General features: G+C 61.3%; 1 protein-coding gene across 1 annotated transcript; it reads left to right on the top strand.

The window, feature by feature from the left end:
* Positions 1–1,129: 1,129 nt before the first annotated feature.
* Positions 1,130–13,649, top strand: COL6A1 (collagen type VI alpha 1 chain). Its single transcript, XM_056119345.1, has 35 exons — positions 1,130–1,243; positions 1,611–1,740; positions 2,226–2,426; positions 2,947–3,106; positions 3,198–3,326; positions 3,409–3,429; positions 3,907–3,927; positions 4,021–4,065; positions 4,222–4,275; positions 4,454–4,498; positions 4,578–4,604; positions 4,825–4,851; positions 4,951–4,995; positions 5,082–5,135; positions 5,248–5,310; positions 5,545–5,607; positions 5,680–5,733; positions 5,804–5,839; positions 5,913–5,975; positions 6,208–6,270; positions 7,185–7,247; positions 7,866–7,928; positions 8,096–8,146; positions 8,280–8,315; positions 10,235–10,297; positions 10,389–10,454; positions 10,623–10,658; positions 10,872–10,908; positions 10,994–11,002; positions 11,176–11,309; positions 11,388–11,497; positions 11,600–11,783; positions 12,093–12,273; positions 12,547–12,576; positions 12,665–13,649. The coding sequence occupies exons 1-35, from the start codon at positions 1,165–1,167 to the stop codon at positions 13,291–13,293; spliced, it is 3,072 nt and encodes a 1,023-aa protein (XP_055975320.1). The 5' UTR covers positions 1,130–1,164; the 3' UTR covers positions 13,294–13,649.
* Positions 13,650–13,937: the final 288 nt, after the last annotated feature.

The following is a 13,937-nucleotide window of genomic DNA, read 5'->3' on the forward strand; positions in this document are numbered from 1 at the left end:
CACATAGACATGCACAGACACACATGCACACACAGACATGAGGGTAGACAGACACATGCACAGACACACGAACACACAGGCACGCGGGCACACAGACACACCTGCTCATAGACACATGGGCACACAGCATACACAGACACATGCAGACACTCGACTCCCCTGAACTAGCAGCTGCCCAAAGGGCCCATGGGGTCAGGGGTTCTCGCTCACACCCCCACCTGCAGCAGCTCAGAAGACCCCGGGGCCCCTGCAGCCCCTCCTGGGTTCCTAGGTACTTCAGGATCCCGGTGACAGGGAGCAGGAGACACACTGGGCAGAGTTCTGGCCCCCAAGAACCTCTGGCAGACCCCCCACCCAGACCCACTGCACCTTGAGGCTGAGGCCTGGCAGGTTCCACCTGCACCAGGCTGAGGGGGCAGTGCCCTGCATTGCCACTGAAGAGGGGGCAACAGTGTGGGCATGGATGCATCCAAGGGGACCCTGCCCCCTGAGACACCCACTATGGACATCAGGGCCAGCTTGTGCCCACCTGCAGCCTTCAGCTCCCCCTGGCTCAGACCCTTCTATTTTGCAAGGCTCAGGGTCCCCAGGGCCAAGCTCGGTCAGGGCTGGGCCCTTTAGTAGCCCTAGCCTGGGGATGGGGTGCAGTGCCCCTCCTTTCTCTGGGCCGTGTTTGAAGCTACGAGATCTGCACGCGTCAGATGTTGTGGGGCCTCCTGCCACCTCTTCTGGGATGGAGTGGGTCTGGCCACATATGGCCATGGCAGGGAGGAGCGGTCGTCCCTTGCTGCTTAGATGCGGGACCCATGGGTATGCACACATCTATCCCTGTGACAAAGGGACGTGTCTGCCTGAGCCTGGGGCCCAGGGCACAGCACCCCACCGCCCTCAGGGCAGGAGTGTGGCTGCACCCCGTCATGGACCTCAGACCCTGTCCCCAAATCCCAGGAGGAGACAGACCTCTAGGCTGCAGCTCCTGTTCCTTCCCCAGTGAGTCAGCAAGACCCTGGAGATGGGGGGCCCTGACCAGCTTCCCTACTGCCCCACCCTCCTGGGCTGCTCCTCCTCCTGCTCCTCCTCCTGCTCCTCCTCTTGCTCCTCCTCCTCTTCCTCCGGCTCGGCTGGCCCACAGACACTCCCGGGGACACGCAGCCTAGCGCAGACATGAGGCTGGTCCGTGCGCTGCTGCTGCTGGCCGGCTGGGCCTCGGCGCAGGACAGGCCCAAGTCTGTGGCCTTCCAGGGTAAGTGCTGGCCATGGGCAGACCCAGGGCCACTCTCGGCTCCCCAGTTCCCAGTTTGAGAGCATGGGGTGGGGGGCGGGGGGGTGCACAGGGTCCCTGGGCTCCTGCCGGCTCACACTTCTTGAGAGCACAGTGGGGGGGACCGGACCCCAGCACCCCTCATACTCCCTCCTCCGTCCCTCCATCTCCTGTCCTGTGACCTTTCCGCATGCCGTTGGGGAGTGTGGGGGTCGTTGGGGAGTGTGGGGGTCGTTGGGGAGTATGAGCTGCACAGGCCCCACCCAGTGAGGGGGACTGGGAAGACCCTCCCTGTGAGGCTGCGGCTGAGCTGGGCTGGACCATGGCACTGGGCATTCCGTCTCTGCAGACTGCCCCGTCGACCTGTTCTTTGTGCTGGACACATCCGAGAGTGTGGCCTTGAGGCTGAAGCCCTATGGGGCTCTGGTGGACAAGGTCAAGGACTTCACCAAGCGCTTTGTGGACAACCTGAGGGACAGGTGGGCCGCGCATGGGGCCAGGGCATGCGGGGCCAGCACTCGGGGCCCCAGACCACATAATCACAGAGCTGGCCTGAGGCCATGGCCCCATCAATGCTGCCCTCTCTCCAAGTGCAGCCACACTTCCCCCCTGCATGCTGTGTCCCTCTGCTGTCTCACCTGGATGGGATGTGGGCACAGCCACACATGCCCATGGCATAGGAAACCACACAGAGCTGCCCCACGCCCTGCTCCTTGTCCACCCTCCCCCTCCCTCTCCTACCAGGCCCTCCCCATGCCCCTCCCTCACCCGATCCTTCCTCCCTCACCCTTGTCCCCTCCTCCATGCGCCCCCCCCAGTCTCATCCCCTTAACTCCCCCACCCCCATTCCCTGGACCAGGTATGGCCCTCAGAGCCTCCCCTAGGTCACTGGAGACCCCCTCCTGGCTTGGCCTCCCTTGCCGGATGTCCCTGGATACTTGGTCTCAGCCCCTCTGTGCCGCAGGTACTACCGGTGTGACCGTAACCTGGTGTGGAACGCAGGGGCGCTGCACTACAGTGATGAGGTGGAGATCGTCCAGGCCCTCAGCCCCATGCCCCGCAGCCGGGACATGCTCAAGAGCAACGTGGACGCCATCAAGTACTTCGGCAAAGGCACTTATACCGACTGTGCCATCAAGAAGGGGCTGGAGGAGCTGCTGGTGGGGTGAGCCCTAACCCCTGGCCCACGACCCATTGACCTCCCTCAACTTCCCCATTCACAGTGTCACTCAGGGGCCCTCCAAGGGCCACTATCTACTGCGGAAGGCAGACACTGCCCATCAGCTGTGGGGCCCACTGCTCCCCTGTATCAGACATGGAGACAGAGACACAGAGACAGATGGGGGACAGACACAGACACAGGGATAGGGACACAGACAGACACAGGGACAGACATGGGGACAGATAAGGGGAGAGATACACGGACAGATAGACACAGGTATAGGCCCAGAGAGACAAAGACAGAGACAGATGGGACAGACACAGGGACAGACATGGGAGCTGGGAGACAGGCTCCAGCCAGTGGCCCAGACTCAGGGCTTCAGTGTGAGGGGTGGTGAGCGGCAGGCCCGAGGCGCTCGCTGTGGGCCAAGGGTGCAGTTTTGGGTCCCCCGCCTATGGGGACCCTCCGCAGGCATCAGTGTTGGGGCCCCCACGGCCTGGCCATCTGAATGGGGCATCTGCAGGGGCTCCCACCTGAAAGAGAACAAGTACCTCATCGTGGTGACTGATGGGCACCCGCTGGAGGGCTACAAGGAGCCGTGCGGAGGGCTGGAGGATGCCGTCAACGAGGCCAAACACCTGGGCGTCAAAGTCTTCTCCGTGGCCATCACGCCTGACCACCTGGTAGGTGCCCTCCGGGGGGCGGCCCACCACCCCAGCCGCCCTCGGGGCCTCCTCATGGCCCCTCACTGTCCGCTCACGGCCTGTCCCCCAGGAGCCCCGTCTGAGCATCATCGCCAGTGACCACACGTACCGGCGTAACTTCACGGCTGCCGACTGGGGCCAGAGTCGGGACGCCGAGGTGGCCATCACCCAGACAATCAGCACCATCACGGAAATGATCGTGAGTGCACCTGCCCCAGCCCACAGCCCCCCGCCCCCCTGTCCAGCCCGGCCACAGCTAACCCACTTCTCCCCCTTTCCAGAAAGACAACGTGGAGCAAGTGGTGAGTCCACTCTGCACAGCACCCCCACCCCTGCACCCCTGCCCCACAGCCCTACCTGCACCCCTCTACTGCACCCCTCCCTACACCCCTCCCCTACACCCACCCCCTACACCCATACCCCACCCCCTCCCCTGCACTGCACTTCTCCCCGCACTCCTCCCCACAGCTCTACCCAAACCCCTCCCCTACACCCATCCCCACACCCCTCCCCTACACCCCTCCTCCGCACCCCTCCCTTATACCACCTCACCTGCACTCACCTCCCCTGATCCCCTCCCCTGATTCCCTCCCTACACCCACCTCCTCTGCACCCCTCCCCTCTACCTCTCCTCTGCACTCACCTCTCCCTACCCTACTCTGCACTGTACCCCCTTCCTGTGCACCCTATCTCCCCCCCTGCCCTATCTCCCCGCGCCTGCCCTCAGAGCAGGCTGGTGGGTACCGCCTCTGCTCACACCCTGTCCTCATTCCCCACAGTGCTGCTCCTACGAGTGCCAGGTAAGCGCCACACCCCACCCCACTGACCGTCCCCCATCCCGTGACCCACCCCCTGCCACCCACCCCTCCACTGACAACCCACCTTTCCTGCAGCCTGCCAGAGGACCCCTTGGGCCGCAGGGCGACCCTGGCTATGAGGTGAGTCTGGGACCTGCACCCCCGTGGAAGAGGAGCGCCCAGGCGCAGTCCCCGGCCTGGAGGGGTGGGCAAGGGCTGCCTGGAGCTGAGTTTGCACCCACCACCTCCCGGGGCGTCCTGGCCTCTCTCAGCCCCTAACCTGACCTTCCATTCCAGGGCGAGCGAGGGAAACCAGGACTTCCAGGAGAGAAAGGAGAAGCTGGAGACCCCGTGAGTGGGGGTGTCCGATGGGGGGTTGGGGAAGGGGTGGCTGAAACTTCTAGAAGGATCCTGATCTCTGCCCACTGAGTTATGTGATGACCTCAGAGGACAAGGCCCTGTGGGCACCTGCATCAGTCACAGGCCGCCCCGAGGCTGGCTGGAGCCCCTGACCTCCTTTCTTTTCCAGGGGCGACCCGGGGACCTCGGACCCGTCGGCTACCAGGGGATGAAGGTACGTGTCCGTGTCCGCTTCCCCGCATCCTTGCTGCCCTACTCATGGCCTAGTCTGACGCCCGCGTCTGTCTGTGCAGGGAGAGAAAGGAGTTCGTGGGGAGAAGGTGAGCGAGGCAGCACCAGCACCCACCAGGAGGACCGACACCTGCGTGTGCCCACGAAGGCTCAAGGACACTGGCCCTGACCCTCAGACCCCTCAGGACCCCCAGCCATGTCTAGCCTGCTGTTGGGGGCTGACCCCCATCACAGGTGCCCCGGGAGGAGGCGGGGATTCTGGGGGACTTGGAAATGGGCGCCCCTCACTCAACCTCCTCCTGTCCACAGGGCTCCCGGGGACCCAAGGGCTACAAGGTAAGTGTGGCCGCTGAGGAGAGGCGGGCTGCTTGAGGGCGGCTGACCCTGTGGCCCCGACCTCTGACCCCCAACCTCTGACCTCCTGCTGTTTCACAGGGTGAGAAGGGCAAGCGCGGCGTGGATGGCGTGGACGGCATGAAGGTGAAACCTGAGGACGTGGCAGAGGCATCTGTGGAGGGTGGGTCAGAAGCCCCAGAGCTTGACTTGGGCCCCCTTCTGTCTTGTAGGGAGAGATGGGGTTCCCTGGCCTGCCCGGCTGCAAGGGCGCCCCTGGATTTGATGTGAGTGACCTCTGACATCAGCCCTGGGGGTGCTGGGCGGGTGCAAACCAGCGGGCCTATGATGGGGGGCATTGGGTGGGGTGTGGCCCCCCTGACCTCTGCACCCCTCCAGGGTCTCCAAGGCCCCCCTGGGCCCAAGGGTGACGCTGGTGCCTTCGGACCGAAAGGGCACAAGGTCAGTGTGGGACAGCACAGCCTGTGACTCCAGGGATAGCACAGGGGGCACAGGGCCGTGGGGTGGGCCGCAGGGGTCCTGGGACACAGGGGGCCATGGGAGAGGTGGGCTCAGGGGCAAACCTGTCCCTGAGGGTGGTGGGGGTTGGCCTTGCTGTGCCAGGGTGGGGGTTCCAGAAACTTGAGGTCTCACACCACTGAGCCTGATCTTTATCTGACCTTTGGGGCTTTGCAGGGTGAACCCGGAGCTGATGGGGCACCCGGGAGACCGGGGAGCATGGGTGCCCCTGGGGACGAGGTGAGCAGAGGGGCTGGTGGGGGCGGGAGGCCGAGGGACTGTACCCACAGCTCATGCTCCTCCTCTCCCCAGGGCGAGCCGGGCCAGCCGGGGCCTCCTGGAGAGAAGGGGGAGGCCGGAGACGAGGTGAGCCACTGCCCACCTGCCCCCCACCCTCGCAGGTGCCCCTAGACTCACCCGCTTCTTCCTCCCCCAGGGCAATCCGGGCCCAGATGGTGCACCCGGGGACAGGGTGAGTCATGTGAGCCGGTGGTGGGCTGGCTGGGGTCCCACCTGGCTGCGGCCTCACCCCCTTCTCCCCACAGGGCGGCCCCGGGGAGCGTGGCCCCCAGGGGACTCCTGGCGTGCGGGGCCCCAGAGGAGACCCGGTGAGTGGGGCCAGCGCGGGCAGCCTGGGCTCACACAGGGGCTGGGGGTGCCCTGGAGCCGCCTTAGCCACGGGCTAAGGCATGCCGGGACCCAGAGTCCTCACCTCATTCCTGGATCCCCGGACCCCCGCGCGGGTGGGGCCAAGTGCAGACCAGGGTGCACTGCAGGCCCCCAGCTGGGGGCTGGAGAAACTGCAGCCCTCCCCACTGACTCCCACTTGCTCCTCTCCAGGGTGAAGCTGGACCTCAAGGGGACCAGGGACGAGAAGGCCCCGTCGGCGTCCCGGGGGACCCGGTAGGGCCCAGCATGGGGCAGGATGGATGGGGCTGGGGGCAAGTCAGGCTCAGAACAGGTGTGCTCCCTGGGCCCATCGGTGGCTGGAGAGGCCACAGGTCATGTTCTGCTCATCCCACCCCCCACAGGGCCTGCTGGGAACCATCAGGTTCCTGACCTGAGACCACAGCCCCCTGCCCTGCTTTCCCCAGGGCCAGCAAAACCCTGGGAGCCCTGGGTAGAGCCGGGGTGCGGGCAACACATGGGCCCACGGGGCAGCGGCCGGGTCAGGACAATGCTAGCCTGGGTGCTGACAACCTCAGTTCACAGAACAGGATGCAAGGGAGGGTGTGCAAATGTGTGCACGTGTGATTATGCATGTATGCACATGCATGTGTGCTGTGTAAGTCTGTGATGTGAATATCTATGTGTTGTGCATGTGCATGTGTGCTTGTATGTGAGTATCCATGAGTGTCCATGTCTTTATTTGATATGAAGTAGGTGGGATGTGTGGGTATGTAGATGTGTCATGTGCATATATGTACATATGTGAGTATATAGGATATATGTGGTCTGCGTGTCTATAATTGCATATGTGTATGTGTGTGCACAGTATACTGTTTTCAGGAGCATGTATCTCCATGCATGCGTATGTTTTCATGTATGTGTTTCTGTGTTGCCCTGTGCCCATGTGTAGGTATGTGTCTGTGTAGGCATGTTCATGTATGTATACAGTGTCCAGGTGAGAGCAGGCAGGCATGCATATATGTGAAAGCACTGCGCGGTTTCATGTATGTGTTGGGTGGGTATGTATTGTGCAGATGTGTTCATATGTGTAAGGCTCTAGCAGGGAATGACAGGCCCAGGGCAGGCTTCCTCCTCCCTTGGCCGGCTCAGGAGGCGGGAGAAACCTACATGTGTGTCTGTTTCTGCAGGGTGAGGCCGGTCCCATTGGACCAAAAGGGTACCGAGGTGACGAGGGGCCCCCGGGGTCCGAGGTGAGTCCCTCCCAGGAGGCTCCCTGGCTCTCCTCTCCTCCACCCCACCCCCCAGCTCTAGCCCAACACTTGCCTTGTGGCACCAGCTTCTCTGTGGCTGAAACTTCAGGACAACTTGGGAAACATGGTTCAGGCAGAGCAAGGACTGAGCTAGCCTGAGAGACACTGCAAGGAAGGTCTGTGGCCTGGGCCTTTCTTACCAGGGTGATTCTAGGCCTAGCGCCTGACCCAGGGGACTGGTCCTTGTGCAGGCCACTTGGGGCACCACACTCGCAGGCCCAGTTCTGTCATCTGCACTAGCACCAGCTCAGGCTCCCAGACCCTCCCGTGCAGGGGTGCAGCATGTGCAAGGCCTCAAGTTCAGTGCCTGGCGCCACTGTGAGTGCCCCTATGAACAGCTCACTTGGAACCCAAGTGTCCCTGCTGATGCCCATAGCCATACCTTTTGGTCAAGCTCCCAGAGCCGGCAGGGCTCTCCTCTGCATGGTCTCGGCTCTGTTCTCGTGACTCGGCTCTCATGGCTCTGCTCTCCTGGCTCTGCTCTGCGTAGACTCAGCGCTGCATGAGGTTCTGACCACAGGGTGACTTCCTGCTCCAAACCTCTCCTCTCCTCTGCAGGGTCCCAAAGGTGCTCCAGGGCCCGTAGGACCCCCTGGAGACCCCGGGCTGATGGGAGAGAGGGTGAGTGTGGCCTGGTCCTGAGGGATTGTGGGTCTGATGCCCAGGGGTTCTCCCTGCACCATCCCCCACCTGGGGTGCCCTCCCTGCCCCTCCCTCTTGGGAGGATGCCCCCCGGGCACCCTATCTGGCATCTGGGCATCCCAGTGACAGACTTGACCTATCCCCAGGGTGAAGATGGGCCCCCCGGAAATGGCACGGAAGGCTTCCCCGGATTCCCGGTGAGTGTCCCAGACCCCTCTTCTGCCCACTGAGCACATGAGCAGAGGGTCGGACCCAAGACCTCAGGATGCCCAGGACTAGGGGTGAGACCCCCCACAGGGCTTGGGTGACCATTCCGCCTTCTTCCTGCAGGGGTATCCAGGCAACAGGGGCCCACCCGGGATCAACGTAAGTAACTGCCCACTGCCCTGCCCTCTCCAACCTCTGCACATGCATGATCACACATGCACATGCTCGCTGCAGTATATGCATACTCACACGTGCACACACATTCACTACAGCACACACATGGTCACAGACATAAACACACACATGCACTTGCTGCAGCACACACAGCTCACATGTGCACATGCACTCACTGCAGCACACATGCTCACAGACACAAATGTCACACACATGCACATTCTCACAGAAAAGCACACTCACACATGTGCACACACTTTGAATATACTCACATGTAATACATAGCCTGCACACATATCTACATGAACACAATCACACATGTGCAGATCCTCACATGCATATATGCATATGCACACATATACTCATGTCTGTAAGCTTGTGCCCATACATATGCACTAGCATTCATATGTCCATACCTGAACACATGTTTATACATACATGCAGTGCACACATAAAGATTCATGCATACACCAACACGTATGCATGCACATGCATCCACGCTTACATGTATACTCAGTTGCATATGTGCATATATCCACATGTAAGCATATATACACAATCATGTGCATGGATTCACATGTGAGCATATATACAGTCATGTGTGTACCCACATGTAAGAGTAAATACACAGTCATATGTTTATATCTACATGTAAGTGTATATAGTCAGGTATGTGCACATCCACATATAAGCATATATATAGTCACATATGTGTGTACCCACATGTAAACATACATAGTTACATGTGTGCTTGTATTCACATGTGAGTGTATATGTGGTCACACATGTGCGTGTGTCCACATGTAAGCATTCATGTATGTGTGTGTATTCATATGTGAGCATATATGCAGGCACAGATGTATGTCCACATTTATGCATAGTCACGTGTGCATGGACCCACATGTATTACTGTATCACTGTCCTCCCGTTGTTCATCGATTTGCTCGAGCGGACCCAGTAACGTTTCCATTGGAGACTTTGTTGTTACTGTGTTTGGCATATCGAATACATCACGGGTGGCTTGCCAGGCTCTCCCGTGCCGGTGAGATACTCTCGGTAGCTTGCCGGGCTCTCCGAGAGGGGCGGAGGAATCGAACTCGGGTCGGCCATGTTGGCTGCGTGGAAGGCAAACGCCCTACCCGCTGTGCTATCACTCCAGCCCCACATGTAATCATATATAAATGGTCACACATGTGCATGAATCCACATGTAAGTGTATATAGCAACACAGGTGTGTGTATGCATATTTAAGTGTATATACACACATCACAAATGTGCATGTATCCACATGTGAGTATATATTAAACAGTCACACATGTGCATGTTTTCTCATGTGATCGTTATATATTCATGTGTGCATATCTACATGTACATGTATATACAATCATGTGTATATCCACATGTAATTATATATAAACAATCACATGTATGCATATACCTATATGTGAGTGTATATACATAGTAATCCATGTACATGTATCCACATGTATGTGTATAAACAGTCAGGTATGTGCGTGTATCACATAAAGATATAGTCACGTGTGCACGTATCTGCATATCATATGTACATAGTAACATGCGTGCATGTATCCACATGTGAGCATATAGGCACAGCTGCACATGCGTCCATGGGTACACGTGTGCAGAGTCACGTGTGTGCCCATTTCTTTACCAAGGGCATTGCAGAGCAGAACGTCCGCACTGGGCAGACCTGCTGCTCCCCTCCCCTTCCTTCTTCCCATGAGCTGTTCAGAGCAGAGAGGGAAGGACAGGCCCGTCCCTGGCACCTACCGGGCCACCATACAGAAAAACCCCCAAGAAAGAGTGACCAGCTTGCTCGGGGGGCAGGTGCCTAGCACCCACTCAGGGTGTGGGCTGTGCTGACCCTGTCCCCTTATCTGCAGGGCACCAAAGGCTACCCCGGCCTCAAGGGGGATGAGGGAGAAGCCGGAGACCCTGGAGACGACGTGAGTGCCAGGCCCACTGGGTCCAGACATATGGGGGGGGAAGGAGGGGCACAGACTCAGCTGACCAGGTGACAGACACTGTCCCCCACAGAACACGGTCCCCCCACCCTCAGGCAGCAAAGGAGCCAAGGGGTATCAGGGTCCCGAAGGCCCCCAGGTGAGTCTGCAGCTGCAGGGCAGAAGGGGTCCTGGTTGGGAGCCGGGCAGGTGGGGCATGCATGTGGCGCTGGCTTGCCCTGGAGACTGGGGGGCTCATCGGGGGGCCCAAGCCTGCACTGGTGGGCTAGAGGCGCCGCTCTCAGCCCCTCCCACTATGCTCCCACAGGGACCCCCAGGACACACCGGACCACCAGGGCCAGATGTAAGTGGGGTGTCTGGGGCTTCCACTATGGGTGGGGCACAAAGGTCAGCGGCCATCTGCTGGTCTTGTGGTCCATTGGGGTCAGTGGCAGCCTCTGGGGCTGTGCAGACAAATCGAGTGCATGAGGGGCAGAGTCACCATGACCTGTGGAGGGGCCCATGGAGGGGCCCGGGACCATAGGGGGCCAGGCACCAGCTCTGCATGTCCCTGCAGGAATGCGAGATCCTGGACATCATCATGAAGATGTGCTGTGAGTCCCCTGCTCCCTGTGCCCTGCCCGGTGGGGTGGCGGGTCTGGGCAGGGCCAGGCTCTGACTGGCCTCCATTTCTTGCAGCCTGCTGTGGTGAGTGCCGCGTCCTTTTGTGAGCGAGCTGGCGTCCAGGGCACTGCAACCTGTGCTGTGGGTGGGGGCTGCTCTGCCCTCTCACAGTGCTCCCCAGGATGGCCGTGTCCCGCTGTGGGTGGGGGCTGCCCTGCCCCTTTCACAGTGCTCTCCGGGATGGTCATGTCCCCCAGAGTGCAGGTGCGGCCCCATCGACGTCCTCTTCGTGGTGGACAGCTCGGAGAGCATCGGTCTGCAGAACTTTGAGATCGCCAAGGACTTTGTCATCAAGGTCATCGACCGGCTGGGCAGGGATGAGCTGGTGGAGGTGAGGACTGGCCGCGCAGGGGCATCATGGCCGGGGAGGGTGGGGTGGGGAACCCCCTGACCAGCGCCTTCCCTACAGTTCGACCCCAAGAAGTCGGTGGTGGGCGTGGTCCAGTACAGCCACAACCAGATGCAGGAGCACGTGGACCTCCGGAGTCCCGGGATCCGCAACATACAGGAGCTGAAGGAGTGAGCCGCCTCAGACCCTCATCAGACCCACCTCTGACCCCGGACCTCTGACCCCATCTCTGACCCACCTCTGACCCTACCCCTGTCCTTTCAACCCCGCAGGGCCATCAAGAAGCTGCAGTGGATGGCAGGGGGCACATTCACGGGTGAGGCGCTACAGTACACCCGGGACCAGCTGCTGCCACCGTCCCCGAACAAGCAGATTGCACTGGTCATCACTGATGGCCGCTCAGACACCGAGCGAGACTCCACCCCCCTCAGCGTCCTCTGCGGCCCCAATGTCCAGGTAGGTCCTGCCCTGCACCACCCCACCCCTGTTCCCATGCCCTGCATCCCCACCCCTGCACCTCCACCCCTGCACTCTCACCCCTACACCCCCCTCCTCCATCCCTGCACCCACACCTATCCTCCCCCTTCCCTGCATCCCCACCTCTCCTCCCCCACCCCTGCACCTCACCCCTACACCCCCACCCATGCACCCCCACCCCTGCATCCTCACCCCTACACACCCACCTCTGCTCTCCCACCCCTGCACCCTCACCCCTGCACCACCACCCCCCTGTGAGGTCTCATGACTACCCTCCTGTCCCCCCAGGTGGTCTCTGTGGGCATCAAGGACCTATTTGGTGCCAACCCAAGCTCTGACCAGCTCAATGCCATCTCGTGCCAAGGCATGGGGCCACAGGGCCGGCCAGGCATCTTGCTGGTGAAGGACAACTATGCAGAGCTGCTGGATGATGCCTTCCTGAAGCAGGTCGCCGCCCACATCTGTGCAGGTGCTGGGCCCTCCCTGGGGACACGGGGCCTGGGCCCAACCGCCTGGGCCCAACCACCTGTGCTGCTCTCAGTGTCCCCCAGAGCCCTGCATCCCCCTGTCTGACCTGCCCCCACCACTTGGTTGCTGTGAGCGCCAGGTGTCACCCTGCCCACCCCCAAGCCTGCCTTGAAGTGGGTCTGTCCACTGGGGGTGGGACTGGGGCAATTGGGGTGGACTTCTGGATGTGGAGTGGCCACGTGCTCTCAGCTCACATCCCTCTCCTCTTCCTCAGACAAGAAGTGTCCAGACTACACGTGCCCAAGTGAGTGTGTGTGTGGGGGTGGGGCAGGGAGGGGCTGGGGTGCAGCCCTGGGGGGCCCTGCAGGCACCAACTCCCCCGCCCTCCATAGTCACCTTCTCCGACCCCATGGACATCGCCATCCTGCTGGACAGCTCGGCCAGCGTGGGCAGCCACAACTTTGACACCACCAAGCTGTTCGCGCAGCGCCTGGCCGAGCGCTTCCTGACGGCACGCAGCACCAGCCCGAACCCCGATGTGGCCATGCGCGTGGCTGTGGCGCAGTACAGCGGCTCCGGGCAGCAGCGACCAGGTCCCGGCGCCCTCCAGCTGCAGCAGAATCTCACGGTGCTGGCGAGTGCCATGGACCGCCTCCACTACCTCAACGATGCCACCGACGTGGTGGACGCCCTGGGCTTCGCCATCCGCTTCTTCCGCCGGGCCTCGGTCCAGAGTGCCCGGAAGCGGCTGCTGCTCTTCTCGGACGGCCACTCGCAGGGCGCCACGGAGGAGGCGCTGCGCAAGGCAGTGCAGGAGGCACTGGGTGCGGACGTGGAGCTGTTCGTGGTGGCCGTGGGCCCCCAGGTGAACGAGGCGCATGTGCGGGCCCTGGTCACCGGCAGGTCCGGCGTGTACGATGTAGCCTACGGCGAGCGCCACCTGTTCCGCGTGCCCAGCTACCAGGCCCTGATGCGTGGCGTCCTCTACCAGACTGTGTCCCGGAGGGTGGTTCTCGGCTAGAGGCCCCCATGGGGCCCGCTGAAGCCCCGACGACCCTGGGCCTGGGCACACTCGCCCAGCCTACCCCCACCTCACCCCAGAGTCCGAAGTGCCTCTCCGCTGGGCGTTCCCGCTGCCCAGGGCTCTGCATTTATGTCTCATTTGCTGCATGAGGCAGGGGTGTCTGGCGGAACAGGTCCTGCGTCAGCTCCCCCACACCCAAGAAAGGTGCTAAACACGGGGGAGGGCAGCCGCCGTTGCCCCAGGGGCCTCTCCCACGTGGCCACCCCAGCACCCCTGGTGTCTGGGGCCTTCACTCCTGATTTCTTCCCTGTCCGTATGTGTCACCCACATTTCCAAATAAAGGTTCCACCGTCCACTGTTCTCCCCCCATGCTGGTGCCCCTGTCCCCCCCCCATCCTGGAACGGAACATCCTGGAGGCCAGGATAGGGGAGCAGGAGGGGCTGCTGGCCACCAAGCCATCCCTCTGCTGGGTGCAGGTGGCGGGGGCGGGACGTGTGACAGGACCCAGTAGAATGAGAGTGCTCGAGGGAGTGAAGGTGTGGGGAAGGGAGTTGAGGGATGATGGGGTGAGTGCATGAAGGGATAGTAGTGAAGGAGTGAAGGTGGAGAGATGAGGAGTGGAGGGGTGTAGGGTAGAGGG

This window comes from Sorex fumeus, unplaced genomic scaffold, assembly GCF_029834395.1.
Source record: "Sorex fumeus unplaced genomic scaffold, SorFum_2.1 ptg000041l, whole genome shotgun sequence".
Classification (NCBI taxonomy): Eukaryota; Metazoa; Chordata; class Mammalia; order Eulipotyphla; family Soricidae; genus Sorex; species Sorex fumeus.